The sequence below is a fragment of the Bactrocera tryoni genome, chromosome 3 (assembly GCF_016617805.1).
Source record: "Bactrocera tryoni isolate S06 chromosome 3, CSIRO_BtryS06_freeze2, whole genome shotgun sequence".
Taxonomy (NCBI): domain Eukaryota; kingdom Metazoa; phylum Arthropoda; class Insecta; order Diptera; family Tephritidae; genus Bactrocera; species Bactrocera tryoni.
Window position 1 is genome coordinate 2,494,497 of NC_052501.1, and position 21,272 is coordinate 2,515,768.

Here is a 21,272-nt window from a genome sequence, read left to right on the forward strand (position 1 = left end):
TTTCTGACCAAGAAAACATTTACACCATACGACAGCATCTTCAGACCCAATTAATCAATAAACAGTGTTCAAAACAAAAAACAGCTGACCATTATCGGTGTTTGCCTCGCTGTCAGGTCGCAGTTCACAAATACAAAGCTTTATTTATTTATTGTTGTTTTACTACGTCTGGTCGTGAATGTATAATTAAAGGCTTAACAATTGCGTTTTTACTTATTGCGACGCTTAAAATATATTATAATTAGTTAATTAAATTCCTACACAATCATAGAGTGTAAGAGAAAGTGTAAAAACAGTAAAACAACGCAATTTGGGAGCCTCTATTAACTGACTCACTCTTCTTCGGTTGCTGTCTGCCTTCACGCTTCTTCACACCAGACGTGGCGGCCTCCACGAATAAAAACAAAGAAATGTCCGAAGTGAATTTTGAGTGTATACGCTCAATCGAACCCAATGCAGCAAATAACACACCCGTCGCTGTCACAGCATCTACCTCTAACACATCGTCAACTGCAATTACCTCATCCACCAATGGCAATAGCTCAACTACACAAACCCAACGGTCGCAATCATTTGAAAATTCCGCAGATGCCTATCTCGAAGCGACGCGCATTCTACTCGTTTTAATTGAAAATGTACTTAAAGAGCCAACAAATCCCAAATATCGCACCATACGTCTCGAGAATAAAACAATTAAAGAGAAACTACTCTCGGTGGCAGGCATTGCGCAGTTGCTTAATGCAATTGGCTTCCAACGCAACGCTGCAGAATATACGCTGCCCCAGGACGTACCATTGACACGCATTCAACAGTATTGGGACGTTTTGCAAGAAAGACGTGAATCTTGGCTTAAGGGTACAGCGCACACAAGTAAAAGTAATGCGGATTATATAATCATGCATATTTTGTTATTAATGTACATACATATTTATATTTTTAGCTTCAACGGGTCTCGAAACCCTAAAAGTGAATGGCAACGATATGGCCTCATTAATAAATGAACAGAGGCAAAGCGAACCACTGCGGCCAATTGTCACGTCAACTCCTTATCAGCAGCGCATTACATTTCCACGTGTGTTGGTAAGTGGCTTATCTCAACCATTTTTCGATTCGTTTTGAAGTTTATTTACTTGAAATATTTGTTTCTATTTTTGTGCTAGCAAACAAATAATGCTTTCCTACAGTCAATGGAACTGCAATCGGATGCGGTTATGCAGTATGAGGATGAAAAGTTGTTGGCATCTGGGCGTGCGCTCATACCCATCGATGAGTTAACACAAAAAGCAAGCGAGAAATTAATTGCTTTTCAGGAGCAGATCGTTGTCGGAGAATGTAAAGAAAAAGAACCATGCATACGAGATCTACTGGTGGTGGAACTGTGCAATTGGTTCAACACTGAGTTCTTTGAATGGGTTAATCAGTTGCCTTGTCGCGTTTGTGGAAGTGAAGAAAGTAAGCTGCAGCGCACACAAACTGAAGGCGATATCCGCGTCGAAGTGAGTTTTTGTTGTGGACAAGAGACCAAATTTTACCGTTACAATGATGTAGCACAGCTGCTAGTGTCGCGTAAAGGTCGCTGTGGTGAATACGCAAATTGCTTTACATTTCTCTGCCGCTGTTTGGAATACGATGCACGCATTGTATATTCGCGCTTTGATCATGTGTGGACGGAGGTAGTAAAAAAATACCTCAGTTTGAATAGTCTCGTCTTTGCACAAATGCATATATTTTTTAGGTATATTCAGAAAGTCAAGCACGCTGGTTGCATGTAGACCCCTCCGATAATGTGGTGGACTCGCCGCTGATGTATCAACACGGCTGGAAGCGACCCATTGACTATGTGCTGGCTTACTCTTGCGACGATATGCAGGATGTGACATGGCGTTATGTCAATAATCATAAGCAGACGCTAAAAACACGACATCTTTGTGGAGAAAATGAATTGATTGCCACAATTATAGCTATACGAAAGAAACGGCAAGCTGGACTTAGTGCGGAACGAGTTAAAGCTCTGAGTCAACGTGCAATGCTGGAGCTGTTCGAACTGACAGTGCAACGGTAAAAACAAACATGGATCCAAACTTTAGTGTCCTAATATCGCTTAATTGTGTTTTAGTCAACCTACGGAGGGAGAACTGAAGGGCCGCAGCTCTGGCAGCTTGGCGTGGCGTCAGTCTCGTGGCGAACACACATACAATAATGTGAGCGAGAATTATAAATAATAATACTTTTATTTATCGATAAGTGAAACGGTTTGCTTTTGTGCTTTTCAGATATTTGTTTTCACTCCCACCGACGCGGAAGTAGCCGCCAAGCAGTTTAATATGCGTTACAGCTGCGCCAAAGACAACTACGAGCGCTATCTTAAAGGTAAATATACTGCTTACAGTTACTTATTGTGTTCGCTCCTAATTGTAATGCAACTTAGTTGGCACTTCTGATGTAACGGTGCTTCAGACGTACAAGACGTGGCAAAGTGCACAATTTTCATCCAGAAACATTTTTCGCAAAGTGGAGCGCGATTGGAAAATGACATATTTGGCACGGGAAGGTAGGTGTTTATTTTGCGCGAATTTTTCTTCAAGCCTGTAGTCGCATTGCGCGTATTTCTTCGTATTGCAGAAGGTGCAGAGGAAGGTGAAATCGTTTGGAAATTCGACTTCAGCAGTGCTGGTTTGAAGATCGCTTCATATAACTTGCGTTTCGAGCGCAAAACCTTTGGCGAAGGGCAAATCGAGGTGCACGTGATTTCTGATAACGGTAGTGCGAATATTATTGGTGCGTCGGTATTCGAAATAAAGGCTGTATTATCGGGCGGTAAGGGCGATGTTGCTTGGCAGCACGCTCAGCTGTTTAGACAGAGTTTAAACCAGACTGAGAGTCTATTCGATTTAGAAATTAACTTCATATAAACTCCACATATTTGTGCAAGAAATTACTATATTTTAACATAATAATAAAATGTATATTATGATTCCTAATTAATTGCTCGCGAGCAAGCAAAACAAAAACTCTTCTGAAATTGTGCAACATAAGTACTTGCATGTCAAATGCAAAGCATATTAACGTCAAAGTTTTAAATGAAAACATAAATATATACATACATACTTCTATTTGATACAATCAGAAAAACATAATCTTAATTCATCACTATTTTTTTTGCGCATAAACTTAATAGTTTTATAATTTATGTATATAATTCACTAAACATATTCTCATACACGAAATTAAATGCGTAAACTCCATTCAATACGCCGTTAAATAAATGTAATTGCCGAATTCTGAGCTGACTGCCTCACATTTCGCTGTTCACCAATTCGAACCATTGACGCATAGCCTCGCTCAGCACGAGTGGCAGTTGATTTAAGTCGCGCACGATCACATAATACGGGAATGGGAAGTCCTCCAAGTAAGATTTGATGTTGATGCGTTTGTCAGGAAGCATTTCCATGGTTTGTATGTCAAGAATGGAGTCCTGGAAGAGAGTGCAAAATAGTTAAGTGTTCAATGCAAGTTATAGACAAAAAAAAGCAAACCTTGTTTTCCGGATTATCAATTATTATATAAACCAAGAAAATTCGCTGAAGACGCGCTAACTTTATCGCATTTCGCACCTAAAAAACAAGAACACAATTTTATTTTTTCTTACTTTGCGTTTTTGTCGAGCAGTAAGACGTACCTTGACGCGTCCCTCACTGAAAATGTTACGTCCATCACTCAGTACAAGCAAGAGGTTCTCGAAGAGTCCATTATCGGTGCCCAGAGCAGCCTCCTCTGCGTTTGCGGTACGCACGAAATCGAGCAGTTCGGCAATTTTCGTCTTATCCTGTGCAAAATTCAGCGCATTCACCAGCTTTGGACCATCGAATTGCTCGGTATGGTTGAGTATGATTTGTGGTGATTCGCCGAAGGAGACAATGCTCAAACGACCGCTCTCTAGCAATGTCAGTGCCTGCGAAACCAGTGAGATTGCTTCGAGAGTGAGTGTTTTGGAATTGTTATGGTGCATGGACTTGGAGTCATCGATGGCGATGGTAATTTTATAGTCACGTTGTGCGGCTTTCGTGCGTCGCAACCATATTTTGTCCTTGCGGAACTGTGACGCAATGTAAGGAATGATTTTCTTCATATTGATGCGTCGCCCTGTGCGGTAGTCGCCCTTCAGACGCGTGCATTTCGTGGGCTCTAAAATAAGTCGCAGCTGCTCACACAATTCGCGCGCGTTCTGCGCCATACGGTTCGATACTGTTTGCCAAGTCTCGTAATCCTCATGAACTGGTAGCGACTAAGGGGTTTCCATAGGAAATTCAGTATTTCTGTTTTGGGTTTTTGCAAAGACAAACTTACCGTTTTATTAGCGGTCAGTTGCTCTTGGTACGTCCTGCGCATTTCCAGCAACTCAGCTGTGCTCAACTCCTCGCTGCGTGTTAGGTGCTCCAGTAGTATTTCTTTGCTGTAAGTCAAAAATTGAATAGATATTAATATTATAGGAAAAGATAAGTTTTTTAGAAACGCACTTGCAGTGTGCCGTTGTGTCGTCACTTCGCGGCACCGTCATGGTGGGCACGTCTTCGCCTTCGACTTCCATTTCTAATTTCTCCTCGGTGTGTTCTTTATTGCGTTCGGTCTTTGATGGTTTGTCCGATTTCTGATCAAACTTCTCCGCACTCATCTCCTCGAGGTTTTGCTCGTTATCGTCCTGCTTATCAGTCTCTTCTTCCTCATCTAGGATCTCATTATTCTCCGTTTCTTCGTTTGCAGCTTCCTCTTTCTCTTCGTCCTCTTGATGCTTAATCTTCTTCGATTGCTCTTCTGTGGCATTGTCCAGTGTTGTCTTATCGCTGTTCTTGGGATCTTTTACGTGCTGGAATTCTTCTGCATCTGCTTCTTTGTCGTCTTCATGATCGTCCTCATCCGGCTGTTGTTGTTGCTCTTTCATTTTATCTATTGTCTTCAACTGTTTCAGCTTATTTTTCTCCGCTTCACCTACAAATTCAAGTTCTTAATAATCCAAACTTCCTCCCAAAGATCATTTCCTTTGTTACCTAATGTACGTTCTTCATCTGTTTTGCCCTGTTTACGTTTCTCTTGCGGTTTTTGCTCCTTCGCGCTTTCGTCCTGTGCTACTTTTTCTTTAGTCTCAGCAATGCCCTGGTGGCCGCCTTCATTAGTCTGTAAAAAATTGTAAGAATATACATAAGCACTCTCCTTCCCATAATTCTCCTTATACTTACATCATTTTCTGCCTGCCCTACACCGTCTTTCTCTTCACCGGTATCTTGTTCGTCCAATTTTTGATCCTGTTTCACATCTTGGTCATTTTCGTTTTGTACCTGATCCGGGGTACCATCATTCTCTGTTTCTGGCACCGATTGCACATTGTCCTCTTTACTCATTTTGTCTTTGGACTGTTCATATTCTTCCGGCTTCTCGGCGCGTGCTTCCTCATTTTCTTCTTCTTTTTTTTCATCTGCATTGGTTTCAGGCTCCGGTTCGCCACGTGTCTGTGTGTCTGGCTCAGTGTTCTCTTCCTCTTTCGGGTCTTCTTCCTGTTTGTCTTCTTCACCTTTTTCTTCCTTGCGTAGTTCGACGTCGCCATCGTCATCTTCTGAGTCACTATCGTCTGCTTTGGTTTCATTGTCATCTCCGTTTTCTTCTTTAGTCTCATCCTCTTTGGTCTGCTCTTCTGTTATTTCCATATTCTCTTTCATTGTATCAATATCGAAGGGGTTTTCTTCACCCTCTCGCTGGTCATCACCCTCCTCCTGATCATTATCCATGTTCATATCACCCAAATCCATTTCTTCTGGCTCTGGTGGTTCTTCTAATTCATTATGGTACGGATTGGCTTGATCTTCATCTACCTCAGGCTCCTTCATATTGTCAATATCTTTTTCTTGTTGTTTGCGTTTCTCATTTGTAGTGTCATTAGCTGCATCTAATCCCTCATTTTCTTGATCGTTTTCATTGGCAGCATCGTTCTTCGTATCCAGATCGTTGTGAGTGTCCTTTTCATCTTTCGTACCTTTTCCCTGATCTTCTTCTAGTTCATTCTCTTCATCCTCCTCTTCTTTCTGCTCTTCGTCATCGCCCCAAATTTGATCGTCCAACTTATCAGCCTCCGCACCGGTCTCACCCATTTCTTTGTCCAATTCATCTTCATCCTCCGACTCACCACTATCGTCGTCTTCTGGCTTCTCCAAATCCTGCGCATTGGCATCAAAATCTTCACTTACATCGATGCTCTTGTCCTGTTTGCAGTCCTCTGGCTGTTTGCCTTCTTCTTCCTTGCGGTCTTCTGGGCGTTTTGCATCGTCCAGCTGATCTTCCGATTCAATTTTGTCTGAAGCGTCTTTTTCTCCAGTACCGTCTTCCAAACCAAAGCCTTCTCCATCTTTTTGGTCCTTAGCTTGACCCTCCTCATCTTGCATTAGATCGGGTGGCACGCAGAATCCTTTACTGCCAATCTCCACAAACACCGTCAGCATGACTGAAAGCATCTTCGCCGAAACCTTGTGCGCGCCCAGCTGCTGGAAGAGGTAGTAATCGGCCAACAAATAGTACTGCTCCAGTATTGGCATAAGTGTGGTGAGTTTGCGAGCACAAGCCAATTTCGGCTGACTCGGAGTAGTGTGTTTCAAGGTGATCAGCACATTTGACAATTGCTCGACAATATTGGCGATGTTCAATGCCTGCCAGTCAGACTCGAGCGCCGCATGCAGTTGCTCCTTTAGGTGTTTTTCTTGCAACTCGAGTTCATTGCGTGATCTGTTGGGCGACGACGACTCCCCGGACTCTTCGCCAGTTACCTGCGTGTATTTTTTATAAAGTCTTTGCAAAGACAGTAGTACGTCGTGTAGTATATGTTCCAGCACAGCGTCTAAATTTTCTAAATCTGTGGGCGCATTGCTGTTCGTGGGTATAGAGCAACGCTTTTTGCAAGAATCCACGAAAGCAAGGAGCTCCACGATCGGTTTTGCAACAGGCAGTGGTTCACCTGAGACTGTTATCAAACTGTTCACAATTTGTTGTAGTAAATGGCACAGTTTCTCATGCGTAGCTTGGTAGGATGTTACTTTCTCTATGTTCGGGAACTCCTTGTCATGGCTGAGCATATCGGCAAGTGTGGACTTTGCAGTTTTGAGCACCTCATGACAGTTGCCCGTGATTGTTGTGTAGAAAGGAGAGCTCCGCAACAAGTGGTTTTCACTTTTCGTCAGCACCGAGTGCTTAACGGCGGCGCTAGATGGCGCACATGCTAAAAGCAGGAGGAACTGTTCCATCACGTAGCGCATACGGGATATAGACTCACGTAACGCCAGGTAATTATCGCGAGCGGCACTAAAGGCAAGGCCATCCATGGCCCTCGCTGAATCACCAATGCAACAGACGTCGTAGATCTCCTTAATGTGCTGTATCAGCACATCCAGGTCGTAAATTTGCTTGCTGGTGTTGGCGAGTTGACGCCTCTGGCTTTGCACTAGCAGAAACATGTCGACGGCAAAGCCTTTGATGCGCTCAATATTAGGTGGGCCCAGCTCAGAGGGTGGCGCCAGCATAATGTTTTGCAGTAGCCTCAGCTTGAACTCACATTTGGCGTAGTAACGATCGAGGTTTTCGTTCAAGTGCAGAACGTTGGTGTGCAAACGCTTATCGGTGCGTGCGCCGAGCATTGTTTTGATGCAGAAGGGCGGCAATGTGAACTCGGTGAAGTCTGTGCGCAAGGACAGCTCCATTAGACCGGCTTTAAAGCTTAGGCCGAGTTGCGCCAACGTCTTAAATAGATCGGTTAGTCCTTTGCGCTTTTGTTGCAATATTTGCTTGGCTTCCAGCAGCTGTTTTGGACGATCCTTAGAGCGGTCCACGCTGAGCGCGCGCAACTCATCACATCGTTCCAGCTGCACACAGAGCACGCTATCCAATGCAATGATAAGCTTAGAGAAGTTTGCGTTGCTCACAGTCTCCTTCACGACGTTGCGCGACGTCTTGAAGAGGCGCCCAACTTTGTTTAAAAGCAGTTGCTCGGAATGTTCTTCGGTCACTAGGTCGTTGCCAGCGCTCTCTTCGCTCACAGCATATTTATCGGCGAGCTTTTGCGCTGCTATGAAATTCTTAACTTCCACCAAGTAATATTTAATACGAGTATCGTAGCGCAGTTCTCGTCCCTTATCATTTTCGAAGTTGTAATCCTTAACTGTGGCATCCTTTGGTTGGAAGACCGGTGTAATCTTTTGCTGCAATTGCTGTTGGTACTCCTTGAGGAACTTGTTGAGATTGCGATGCACACGTGCCACATTGTTACGCATGCTGAAGTATGACAAGTCCTTGTTATAGCTTTCGATCTTAACCAGCTCCTTCAGCTTCTTCTCGATAGGCACACGCATACTGTGCGCAGTCTCCTCGATCTCCTGCGCGAACTGCGCAAAATAGATTTGTAGATTGCGCAAACCGGCAATCAGTGCCAGACAATCTTCGGCAACCGTGCCGCTGCTGTCGACTGACAAATTCTCAACGTTGTGTAAGTAGAGTTCGAAAGCTTGTAAGAGTTGCAAGCGCACGTGGAAGTCGCCATAATTGGCCGCCTCGACAAACTGCCGCAGTATGTGTACAATATCGTTGACATTGACTTTGGACTTCCGCTCCACCTCGGACTCATCTAGCACCTCGCCATCGCCAAAACGCTTTTCGGCGTTTCTAATGTCGGTATAAGAACTGTTGAGTTCACGTTCGCGCAAATACTCCTGCAGCAGCTGATATATGAAGAACCAGTACTTGTGGGTATTCGACTCGATCTTTTCCTTTGTTTCGTTGAGGCAATTACGCCAGCATTGTAGCTCGAGCTTCATCCAACGTTGCACATATTCCGCCACGGCGACCTCTTCTTGGCGCATGTGATTGCCCTTGTGAGCCACCTCGTTCCACTGTGCGAGCTTCTGGCGCAACAGCTGGAAGCCGGTGTTAAAGCGCACAACTGGCGCCGTAGCGGGCAGCGTGCGTATTCTCTCGATCACGCGCTTGATGTCTATCAAGCTGGCATGCTCTGGATACAAGGCGAGCTGTGCATCCGCGAGCGCCTCAATGTCCTTCAGCAAATCCATGCAGCCTATGATTTCTGGGATATTGGCGTCCTTGTAGTAATTGTAGCTGCGCGTAGTTCTGGACAGCAGTGGCGCGGCGTCTGTATGTTGTTGTTGCAGCGCTAATGCGAAAATACAGCTGTTGTACGCGGCTTCGGTCATCCAGTCGTTTAAGCCGCGCCTGTAATGCGCATATAACGGCACAAATGCTTGCATGCGCGCCTGGAAGGGTTCCACAAAGTCCAATTGCTGTGCAGCGCCAGCAGCTGCACGTTTGTGGTAGTAGACGCGCGTGTAGTTTTCCATGAGTTCGATGAAATGTGTCGCCAAGAATGAGTAGTCCTCGTCGCGTATCACTTGCGTCTTTTGCCACGATTTCAAGTTCGACTTCTTGTCCAGCTTCACAACCTTTTCCAATGTGGCTTCGATCAGAAAATCGCCAAAGTCCTCTTCCACATTCGTGGGGAAATGTGATTCGATCTCTTGTAGTTCGAGCAGTTCCTCGTCTTCTTCGGCGCATTTCGTCTTATTCACATAGAGGCTCTCCTCCTCTGCCTTTTGTGCACGCCTGCGCTCTTCTTCCGCCTGCCATATTTGATTCGACACATTGAAAATGTAATCCAGCTCGCTGAAGATCGCTTCGTTGATGTGCGCTGAAATCGCAATGGTGTTATGCAACTCGACGAGCTTGCCTTTGAGCAATCCGAAGTAGCTGTGCTCGCTATGTGGCAGCTGTTTAATCAAGCTATTTATAAACGATCGTTGCTTGAGTAAAGCGCGAGTTGACGCCTTTGCTTCGCCTTCCATTAGGTGGTGCGCAGCCGGGAACTCGGCAATATTGGCCAAGGCGTGTGAGAGGCGATCGTTGGCGTTCAGATTCGTATATACCTTCGCGCCCTCCAATTGCAAAATGTTGCTGCACGCTTGAGTTAGCACAACTTTAAGGCCCTCGAAACCGAAGCGCAAATGGTCAATGGAGTACTGCAGCGGCTGTATGAAATCCTGATAGTGATCCATGTATGCTTTCAAAGTATGATTGAGGAAGCGCTGAGAGTTGGTGATCCACAAATTGAGTCTGTTCAGTACTTCCGTGCTGTGGCTGAGTATTTGCGCCGCTGCATTTGTATTGAAACCGCTTGTGAGCTGCGTCCACGATTTCTGGGCGCTCTGTATGAGACCCAGAATTGCTTGCGGTGCGCAGTTTGTTTTGAGGTAGTGCGCTATGTCGTCGACGAGCTTGCTGTAGAGGCACTCCGACGGGCGCAATGCCAACTTTTGTGCGTATTTTTGCTGTTTGGCTTGCAGTAGCTTCAGGCGCTCCTCGAAAGCGTCGTAAATTTCACCACCGAAGTGTTGATATTTCATGACTATGCGCATAAAATCATACACCGTTGTCATGGTGGTTAGACAATTTATATCCTCCACCACATACAGATTCTTCAGGCGATTCTTTTCGACCGGATCGATGAGCGGCGTGAATGTCAGCAAACAGAGTTCGACCGCTCCCACAAGACTGCTCAGCAATGACGCGCTATATTGGATGGACTGATAATGCAACATATTTTGTAGTTGTGGAGCTTTATCGGCACGTTTGATACTCAAACTTTCGACATGAGCAGCATGAAGCGACTGCACCAATTTCTGGAAGCTCTCGTTGTATTCGCTGAAGTTCTCATTCTCCAAACTCTCACACAATTTCTTTACGTATGCCACCTCGTGTAGCAGCTTCTGTGCGCTGTCCTGGGCAACAAGCAAATTATTTTGTGGAATATTATTTTGCATTGTGAGCATATCGGCGTTTTGCCAGAGTAGTTGCTGCAACTGCTTCAATGTGGCCTGCCATTCACTCAGTTCATTGAGTGGCACTGGACGCAGGCTACCGTTCTCCTGGAAGACTAGCGAGAGGAACACATTCATAAAGCTGCAGCCATCATATGAGTAGGCACAGTCAATATCCTCCGCAGCGCGCAGCACATTGGTCGAGGTCTCGCGTGTGGCTAGATTCATTAGCTGCATGTTGTTCGCCGCATTACGCAGGTGGGCATGGTACGAATTTAAGATTTTGTAACCGCCATTTAAGTATGTTAAAAGCTGCTTGAATTCCTCAACACTCGTTACGGACGACAAATGTGACAGTAGCTGCCTCCACACTTTCTCGAAATGTTTATAGATGCTCGAGTTGTATATCTTTATTAAACGCCATGTGGCGCTACTTAGCGAAGGTATTTCCTCGCAGTAAAACTCACTGACTTGCATGTCGGTTGCTGTGCTGCTACTGCCGAAACTACACAACGCTTTGGTCAGATAAAACTCTCGTAGCGAGAGCAAACGAAGCTCGAATTCTTTCGGTTGACGCGCCACCTCCAGCTCTTCCATTGATTGAATCTCACTTTGAAGCGCATCGATTGCGGCTTGGAGTTCATCTAAGCCTTCATAGGTCCAGTCGCTGGTTTCAGTTGTGTTTTTGGCGAACTCCAGCAAAGCGGACTGTAGTGTCTCGGGTATTTGAGCGCCCTCTGATGGTTGCAAATTAATCTGTTTCACGTTGACACTGGCGCGCTGCTCCAAGCATTTGTTTACAATGGCACGTGCGCGTCTAGCATTGACCGAGTTCTGCGCCAGAAACTTCTTTAGCACAAGTTCTGTTGTATAACTGCCATAGGAGGGCACCACAATCAGTAATTGGTCCAACAGTCTAACCAACTTGTGGAATTGGATCTAAAAGTAGAAGATGCATAATGAATTGAAGTCAATGACTTATAAGGGACACAAATACTGTACCTGCTCTTCTTGATAGAATGGCGGGAAATTCGTGAGGTGTTTGTTGTAGACCTTACGCATCAAATTGAGCGGCTGTTTAATGCTGACTATATAGTTACTTATTTGCTGCAGGCTGTTGTTGTAATCCGCATTTAATTGGCAGTAGTTTGGCAACATCTTGGTGAGCAATTGTAGCAAGTTCTTCTCCAGCCACTTGAAATGCAACACCAGTCTATCCAATAGACGTCTGTTTAGTTCCTTTTTAACTACCAATTTCTCCTGAGATATGCTCAGAAAGCGGTTATACCATAAATATGCTGTTACCAGCGCCGAGAACTTCTCCACATCAATGTGCGCGTAGTCTAATGATGCGCTCAGCACTTCGCGCAGACTCGTCATGAAATTGGAGAGATTCTGTAGCAGCACATTTTCGTAACGATCGGCCACTGGATCCACGGCAACAATTTGTGAGTAGCTGAGTGCATCTGCCTCACCGATGTTTACTGTGTGGGACTGCGGCACAGGCAGCAGCAGCAGATTGGCGACCAGTTGTGCGCTCAGACAGAAACTCTTGTGATTTATCACGTCCGCTGCTTGGCTGGCGTAGACGCGTATGCGCGCAAATAGTTTATTGTTCCATGGCAGCTCATTTAGGGTGGACTCGAAGTGCGCGCTGACGTGCTTTATGCAGCCATAGAGAGACTTCGATAAACTTTTCAAAGCTGGATGTGCGCTCAGCACCTTCTCCAAATACAAATAACGCAACTCCACATCGTTTACAGCGCTGCATTCATATAGCATATAGATGCAGAATTTTATTATTTGCTGGCGATCTACTGTGATCAAGTCTAGCTTGGCGAATTCAGCAAAGACATCTGCGAGCGCCGTTTGCGCGCGTTCATCGTAACGGAGTAGACTACGCAGCGGCTCTGTTTGGAGTTTGATCAAAGAGAACGCGTGCAGCTCATCGCTAGGCAGCACAATGTCGCGCAAAAGATCTTCGTCCACAGCCGCTGCCGGCGCAAGCAAGCCGAATTTCTTGGTTTCGTTCAAAACAATATCGCGCAGCTGATTCTGATAATACGCCAGACCGTAGCCCATGAGATCGGTGTTTGCAGAATACACATACACTTCCATGCCGCTCACATAGATGGCACGCTCCATATCGTAGCCAATACGCGCATAAGAGGCGGTGAGGAATGCAAACTGTGTGAGATGCGTGATGTTGTAGTTGTTGATTGGCGTCGATTGCATTAAGCGTTTGTGAATGTCGATTATGCAGTTGATCGCGACCATGCCGCGCACTCCGTTCTTGTAGACAATCAAGCGCATGTCGTCAGTGCTGTAAGTGTCCTTCGCTATTGCTAGCTCCACACAACGGTTGCGCATGGCGCGTGACAATTCACCGTTTTTGGGATCGATTGTGAGGAAAGCACGAAAGTTCGGCGCTTTCTCAACAATTTCAGCGCTTTCATTTGCCGACACACCTTTCTCTGATATTAAGAGGTTACCGTTCGGCTCGAATACCGGATTGAGCCGATCTAAGACTGCGGATGAGCACAAATTAACATGTTCCAACAAAATGTATTGACCGAATTTTAGGGATTTAACGATTTTGGAGTCAACCCATTCGAAGGAGCCACCAGTGTTGAGCGTGTCCGCGTTGCGCACATGATTTTCCAGTGTGTTAAGCCGATTTTGCTGTTGAGCTAGTGTGTCTTTGTACGATGGTGAACGATTTTCTGTGCTGGAATCATTTGAAAGTTCCAACAGAGCAGTGATGGCTTTATTTAAGCGTTGTATGCGCTTGCGGAAACTCGACAGCTCATCCGCCATAGATGAGGCATTGTTATTGGCTGTGAAATGGTGTTTAAAGAATCAATAAAAGTACAGTTAGACATTTCCACCATACAATACTTACCTAGTTTGGCATTGGATTCCTTCGAATATGCACTCCAAATATGTAGCAGCCCGGCAGCGGTTTTGTAAGCATTTGATTTACGTTCAAGTATCATGGTACGCAGCTGCGAGGCAAGCACGGTCTCGACACTTTGCGATATCTCCTCTAAATGTCTGTTTAAATCAATCTGAAAGTGGCAAAGAAAATTCATTAGATCACATTCTCACATAGTGTACCTCCAATCCCTCTGGTAATTACCTGTTGGAAACTGCCCGTCACAGAGTCGTCTATTGTGTCCGTATTGCAGATCTGATTCGAGAGCGTGCACAAAAGATCGATCAGCTTCGTCTTGCCGGTGTCGGTCGGTCCGCACAGCAGCACCGGCTTCTCCATGCGCACACATTCCACCATATTTTTCAACATCTCGCGCTGAGAGTTGAGCAGAATCGGACATAAGTCTTTACCACGCAATGAGCGCAGCACCTGCGCATCACCACTGCGATCCAGCACAATGTCATTAAAATAGATTTTCTCAGACGTCCAATAGAGCGAGACATCTTCGGATATGCTGTTAAGTTGATCGGCATCACAAGCGAATACTTTGGCGAATGCATTGCGTATGAAACGTTTGTCCTCGTCACAGCGCATGCGCTGATAGTAAACCAACTTCATGCGTTCATAAAGTGTTAACAGAAAGTTTTCGAAATTCTTGCGGAATCGATCCAAGGGAATGGTGGCTGCTGAACAGCTATCGCCTTGAAAAATGAATCCCGTCTCTGGATGCATCAGCAAATCGCACCAACGTAGAATGTCGCGTAGATTTATTTCGAAAGGGCCACCGCGGTAACCGAACTCCAAAGCCGCTATGCCGTTATCGAGTGTTTCGGAGAACTTTACAAGTCTATTGGTCACATCTAATGCGATGACGAGTGCGGCGTCGGCTTCTCCAGTAGCAGTCTCAAGAGAAAGCTTACCCTTTGATATTGTTTGGTATAAGTCAAATAGATTGGTTTCGCTGCCGATGTTACAGTTGGTGAGCAGTTTGGCGAAGCGCGCACGAAGTTTCTCGAAATATGCCTCGTATTTACCATTTACAACAAAGAGTAGATCTTGTGTGGTGAGTTTGCGTAGGTAGACTTTGTTGAAACGATTTAGAAAAGATTGTGGCAAACCTTTGCGGCCACCGCCTTGTTTGAGTGGATTCTGGCAGGCGAAAACGCGCGTCTGTTTATTCAATGTAAACGTTTTATTCAATTCGGGTATGTAAACCTCACCACGGTGATCGAGTATCGCATTGAGACCCTCCAGCACCGATTGCGGCGCCAAGTTCAGTTCATCCAACAAAATCCAGGTGTTATCGGCCTTCAACGCGGCCAATAATGGACCGTCGCGCCATACGAACGCACCTGCAAACCCAGCTTTGTCATCTGCACTGCCTTCTATTACGGCGGCGTCCAGAATATTATCTTCGGCTGGCAGATCCGTGCCAAATAGGTCAGCCAAATCTGTGTGCTCGCAGAGATTTATACGCACAATGCGATAGCCAATCGCGGCAGCTATGCTCTCCACAGTGGAAGTCTTGCCAACACCTGGGGGCCCCTCCAGCAAAATCGGTTTTCGCAAGGAAAGCGCCGAGAGCAAACGAAATAGGTTTTGTTTGGTGGTGGGCGCTTCGAATAAAAAGTTCTTACTTGCGCCAATATTGGAGTCGCTGTTGGTGGATATAAAGAAAGGCTTGATACCGAATTTTTCGAAGGTGTGCACCACTTCCGTGCCGCGTTTTTCTGTCAAATCGTCGAAGGTGAATCTTTCGTTTAAAATGAGCGCAGCCTCTTTGATGGCAAATTCCACAATCTGTCTACGGAGCAGCTCAACCTTCACCAAGGACTCGTGTGGCAAGAGTTCCAAGGCATCTAAGAATATTGTTTCCAAACCAAAAATGGCTTTCTCTGCAAATGTTAAGTGCGCATTGCTGGCAATATAGTTTGCCCAGGCTAATATGTCACGTATAGAGTACCTAAATTTCTCAACAACGTCACGCATGTAGAGCACTACTTCCACAAGGTAGCTGGCAATTTTCGTAATATCTTCTTTGCTTGTGTTCGATGCCATTTGTGCGCTCTCCAGCATGCAGTTGCTGGCAATTTGTATCAAATCCTCTTTGGTGTCAGAAGGCAAACACCAAATTTCGGTGAAACGATTGCGCAACGCAGGCGAAAGCTCCTTTTTGCCAAAATCACCACCGGGATTCATGGTGGCCAGAAACTGGAAGCCCTCTTTCGCCTGTACTACAAAATCTTTGGCGATTTCCGCTGGATTATCCGACTCTCCAACTCCGCCCTTCTCGGCTAGTAGCACTGTGCGTTCAGGTTCCAGTATGCAATTCAAACGTTCCAGCACTGAGTCCTCAGCCAAAGAGATCTCATCGGCCATGAAGTAGGAGCCCTCTTGCATAGACAGAATCAAGGGTCCATCAGCCCATTCAAAAAGCTTCTTGGCAGTGTTACTATCTTCATTCGATTCGCGACATGGCCTCAAGCCGCCTAAGAAATCAGCACCCTCTGTGTGCATATGACAATTGAGTATTCGCAATTGTACGCCACATATGCTGGCCAGCAGCTGACACACGGTGGTTTTGCCACAGCCGGTGGGGCCGACAAGCAGCACGGGTTCATTGAACTGCAGCGCTTTGGCCGTCAGTACAGCCATACGAGTCATATTGCGTGTCCAAACAATATCGGCACGCAGCTTATACGCTCTTATTGCGTCAATAATATTGCGCGTCACTGCCGAGCATGTCTCCGTACTAGACTGTGCATCGAAGAGGCGAGAGAGATCGACGCGTTTGCGGAAGTTTTTGTACAAAGTCTCCTCGATTATTTCGATTTCGATGTCAGTGCGCACTTTGGCGGACAACACTAAGTAACCCTCCTCAACGAGGTGCTGGTTCCAGTCATACTGCGTATCCTGCAATAGCTGCTTGTCAGCGAAGGTGTAACGGTTGCCCCAGCGGAAGAGATCGCGCAGAGTGAATACATTTTTAGTGGTGGTTTTGCGATTCTTCTGCAGGTCGGACATGCACATTACCATCTTCTTGGCATACGATGATGGTATTAAGCACCGTTTCTCCAAAATAATCTCCAGCTCTTCGCGTGGTATATCCGAGAAGTGTAGTTCGATAAAACGATTTTTGAAAGCGCGCGACAAAGTTTTACGACCACCATACAAACCGGGCGGGTTCTGTGTGGCGAACAGCATGAATTTTGGATGCGCCTTTACCAAAGTCTGCGTTTCGGGTATGAAGAGCTCACGATTGTCGTCCAACACACGATTCAAAGCTTCCAAAATGTCGGTGGAAGCCAAGTTTAGCTCGTCCAATATGATCCAATAGCCATTGCGCATGGCCTGCACCAGCACACCCTCCTTGAAGCTTAATTTACCTGTGGCGTCAGCAACATATGTACCAATATATTCTTGCAGATCGGTGTGCTCATGATTGTTGATACGGAGGCAGTGGTTACCACTTCGCCTTGCCACGTAATCGATCAAACTGGTTTTACCCGCACTCGTAGGACCCTGCAACAGCACCGGGAGTTTGCCAATTGAGATGATACGCGCCAAATCACGCAAGTTCTCCTTAACGCTTTTCGTCAAAATGTAACTGTTGTACTCTTCCGGCTCTTTGGGTCCTTGTTGTATCCAGTAGCCTTCAAAATTCAGATAATTCTCACCCGGCTTCGGTATACTTTGGTTTAATACAGCTTTGACGTTGCTCAAGAGCGCTTGTTGTATCAGGTGTAGGACCACATTGTGTGAAACCGGGTCTAACTGTGTAAGGAAGCTCATACAAAAGCTCTCGTAGAGATTACGCTCCACAGAGCCGCACAAGTTCTTCGCGCAGATGCGCAGCGAGCGACACAGAGTACGCAAGGAAAATACTGGCCGGTTGCCAAGGCCATCATTCAACTCAAGCTTCGACAACAACTTCAGTTTCTTGTATAATTGCACCAAACTTGCAACACTCTTACGTTGTATGCCAGTAGTTTTCAAATAGTCGCTTATAAGTAAAGTTAGATCGACATCTGTGGTCAGTTCATCGACGAAAAATTCTGTGAAACGATTGCGTATGCCCACCGGTAGATCCTTCTTGCCGACATCCGTGTTGGGGTTCATACAAGCGAATATGCGAAAGTCGGGATGCCGTTTTACCGGCGTAAAGTCACCACGCTCCAGCAGCACCACCGAACCATCGGGCTCCAAAATGGTCGACAGACACTCAAGCATCTCAGCTGAAGCCAAATTTATTTCGTCCAACAATATCCAATCACCGTTCTTAATGCAATTTACTAGCGAGCCCGGTATGAAAGCAAACGAAATGTTTATTGACTTACTCAGCTGCGTATGCAGTTTGAGCACGTTCACTTTTAGTCTCTGCCAACGTGGCAGACTCTCGATATCCTTCGGTCGCAGCTCATTGCGCTCAGCCTTGCCGAATACTGAATTAATAATTGTTAACATTAGTTTAACTATAACCAAGTAGTTGCCTTGGTTATAGCAGGTCTCCATTTTGTGTAAGAATGTTTGATTTTTGTCAACGTTGAAGGTGGCGCGAAAGAGTGTATCGAACTCACAGCGCAGCGGCGTCATGACATATGTCAGATCGACCGGTTTGAAGCCGCCAATGAGATCGGATACGTCCGATTGATTATTCATATTGACCACAACCAGTTTGTGGTACGTACGCTGGGCCAAGTACTGCACGGAGGATGTCTTACCCACACCGGTTTCGCCGACGAGCAGTACAGGTTCGGCATGCGATACGCAAACGGCGATGCGCTCCAAAATACACGATGCCATTCTGGTAAATGAGAATGTGGCATTCTTTGACGCTTGTAGCGTGCGCTTTATAGTAGTGAGCATATTTTCGTCATCGTCGTTCAACTTTTGTCGCTTAATCGCCAGTGGTCCATCGTCGTTAGTTTCTTCTTCCAATTTATCCATATCGCCTCCAAATGCTTCTGCCAGTGGTCTGGCATGTAGCTCAGTGCGACCAACCTTTATTCTATTGCTATTCACGAACACCTCAGGTTTGTAATCGTTTGCGAAATATTCACAACGGGACTGAATAATACCCAATTTGGCGCCGATGCTGACGATAAGTTTGGTTTTTTCTTGGCCCTGCGGCAGATAAGAGCAGAAAACGTCGACAGCATTTTGGAAGACGAAGTAAGCACATTCCATGCTGGCCACAGAAAACACAGGATTCGAGCGCTGGCATAGCTTGATGAGATCGCGTGTGGACACCAAACGGCCGGAGTTTGGAATAGCGGAGAGCGATACTTGCTCAAACGGCAAAGCGATATAGTTTTCGGTGGTGTCGGCTTTATCAGTAGATTCCTGTTGACGCAAATTATCGGCTACTGCGTGATCACCACTGGAGAACGTAAGAAACACATCGACTATGCGATTAGCTACTGTCGCTAGTTTGGGATAATTCGTGCTAACCACTTTGCAGAGTTCATTACGTGAAAGTGGCAGAATATTTATTGTGTATAGATATTTTTCCAAAAGTGCAAAGAGTGACTTCTGTCCGGCGCTTGTCGAAGATTTGTTCGTACTAAATAAATTTGAATTATTAAAATATTTCGTTTGGAAATTCAAAGCACGTTACATACCGTACGGTTACAAATAACTGGAAGCCGGGTTCGATTTTGACGCAATCACGGAAACCAGGCACGCTCAAGTAATTATTTTCCAGTAGACTACTCAAAATCGTGTAAGTATCCTGTGTTGCCGAGTCCAAGTCTTCCAAAAGCAGCCAATACCCATTCATAACGGCCTAAAATTGAAAACATTTTAAAATATTTCGAAATAGGTTTTTTAGGGTTTTATGTTACCTGAGTCAGCACACCGGGCAGCCAAACGAATTCACCGGGAACGTCAGTGCAGCGATATTGACCTAAAAGCATTTTGCTATCGGTTTGATCGCCCAGTTGTATGCGTAAGAAACCGTTCGAGTTAATACCGTTAGCGTCTAGACTTTGCTCAAAGTCATTCAAAATGTCAGATTCATGTTTCCTTTTATTTCCGACAGGCACTTTATCGTTTCCGTTGGCGATACCGCCGTTATTTACATATTGATTTTCAGTATTTTCAAGTTTCCTCTGCGCGATTTCACTAGGTTTCGGGCAAGTGCGTCCCGTTTTGCGCGCCAAATATTCTACAAGTGTAGTCTTTCCACAGCCTACTGGACCCGAGAGACATATAGCTTTTGCCGAAGCAATTCCCAAAGCAATGCTTCGTAAATTAACTTTAGTCGAATCAACTTTCACGATGTTGTCGTGCAGACCGTCATTAGTTGAATAAAACTCATAGTTGTCTTTATTGAAAATGGGCAAAAGAACACCCTCCATGTCCGTGACTAAATGCGAATTTATTTTCAGTGTAATTGTCTTATCCGGTGTGAAGTCTTCAAAAGAATAGACGTATTTCATAGTAGGTCTTAAATTTTGTTCTTCGTCAAATTGCAAAAGCGCAACCGGTGAGAGTTGCGCATTCATAGTTTGCAGCTGTGAGGCACTCATATTTGTCAGTACTGCAATAATTTGGTTGCAATACAGTTGGTACAAATCACTCTGCTTTGAGTCAACGAACTGTTCAAGAAAAACAGACCAATTCCATAGATCTTTGAAAAATACTGGATTCGCACACAGCAAATGATAGCAACATTTCACGATGTCAATTGAAGTTAATTTACTACTATTCTTAGAGCGTTTTGTGGACGAAGTCCCTTCCACCATTTGTGGGCATTCGAAGGGTGCGGGTTTGTTTCGGAAGTAACTGATGGCATAACTGTTAAGAAAGCAGAGTGAGTGCAAAACGTAAAAAGAAAAATATGTGTAATAATATTTACCGATTTGTGTCAACGGATAAGCGCATCATGGTGGCCAGCGCAATACATTTTTTCTGATATGTCTCATAGTGGTTTTCGTCGATGTGCTCATCGTATGGTATGCTGCGTGTGATTAACAACAATAGAACATTCTCAAACGAAGTAGCAATAGCTGCAGTCCAGCGTGGTTCCAATATATGATCACTTAAATAATTAAAGAGTGCGTCCACATCTTTTTCACCTGGATCCTAAAAGTGAATCAAGCAAGTAGCGTGTTAATGCATATGTAAACAAACGATTTGTTATTGTTTACATTTGTATTTAAAAACCTGAGCAGCGCTCTGTCGTCATCAGCTGATTGCTGCGTCGACTGCAAATATTCGCGCAACTGCGCTACGGAGCGCCGAATTTTGTTTACAGATAAATCCATTGAAAAATCGTAGCACTACAATGTATTCACTCCAATTTTTGTTGATTTTACTTTCCAAGGCACTATTGCACACTTTTATGCACAATTTGTAAAAAAAAATGGGATTATTTAAATGAAATAACAGCAATTTGAATCATGCACTTTAATTCACACCGCTCACAGCCAAATCAACGAAAACATGCGGCTTCTCAAACACGTGTAGTGCCAGTGTTG

General features: G+C 45.1%; 2 protein-coding genes across 3 annotated transcripts; one reads left to right on the forward strand and one right to left on the reverse strand.

Moving 5' to 3' along the window:
* Positions 1–16: 16 nt before the first annotated feature.
* On the forward strand, positions 17–2,981 carry LOC120772103 (peptide-N(4)-(N-acetyl-beta-glucosaminyl)asparagine amidase). 2 transcript variants are annotated; one of them, XM_040100513.1, is made up of 8 exons: positions 17–870; positions 941–1,080; positions 1,161–1,673; positions 1,736–2,058; positions 2,117–2,201; positions 2,274–2,370; positions 2,429–2,551; positions 2,623–2,981. In XM_040100513.1, exons 1-8 carry the CDS (start codon positions 411–413, stop codon positions 2,910–2,912), a joined length of 2,031 nt encoding a protein of 676 aa, XP_039956447.1. In that variant the 5' UTR covers positions 17–410; the 3' UTR covers positions 2,913–2,981. The 2 variants fall into 2 exon arrangements, with proteins under 2 accessions (XP_039956447.1, XP_039956446.1); XM_040100512.1 differs by having other exon boundaries at positions 18–876.
* On the reverse strand, positions 2,921–21,190 carry LOC120772102 (midasin). Its single transcript, XM_040100511.1, has 14 exons — positions 20,943–21,190; positions 20,651–20,877; positions 19,635–20,589; positions 19,413–19,576; positions 13,996–19,354; positions 13,759–13,924; positions 11,859–13,693; positions 5,235–11,795; positions 5,046–5,172; positions 4,518–4,986; positions 4,348–4,453; positions 3,680–4,285; positions 3,537–3,614; positions 2,921–3,475 (listed from the first exon to the last, which is right to left on the reverse strand). The coding sequence occupies exons 1-14, from the start codon at positions 21,057–21,059 to the stop codon at positions 3,296–3,298; spliced, it is 16,950 nt and encodes a 5,649-aa protein (XP_039956445.1). The 5' UTR covers positions 21,060–21,190; the 3' UTR covers positions 2,921–3,295.
* Between the last annotated feature and the right edge of the window lie 82 nt (positions 21,191–21,272).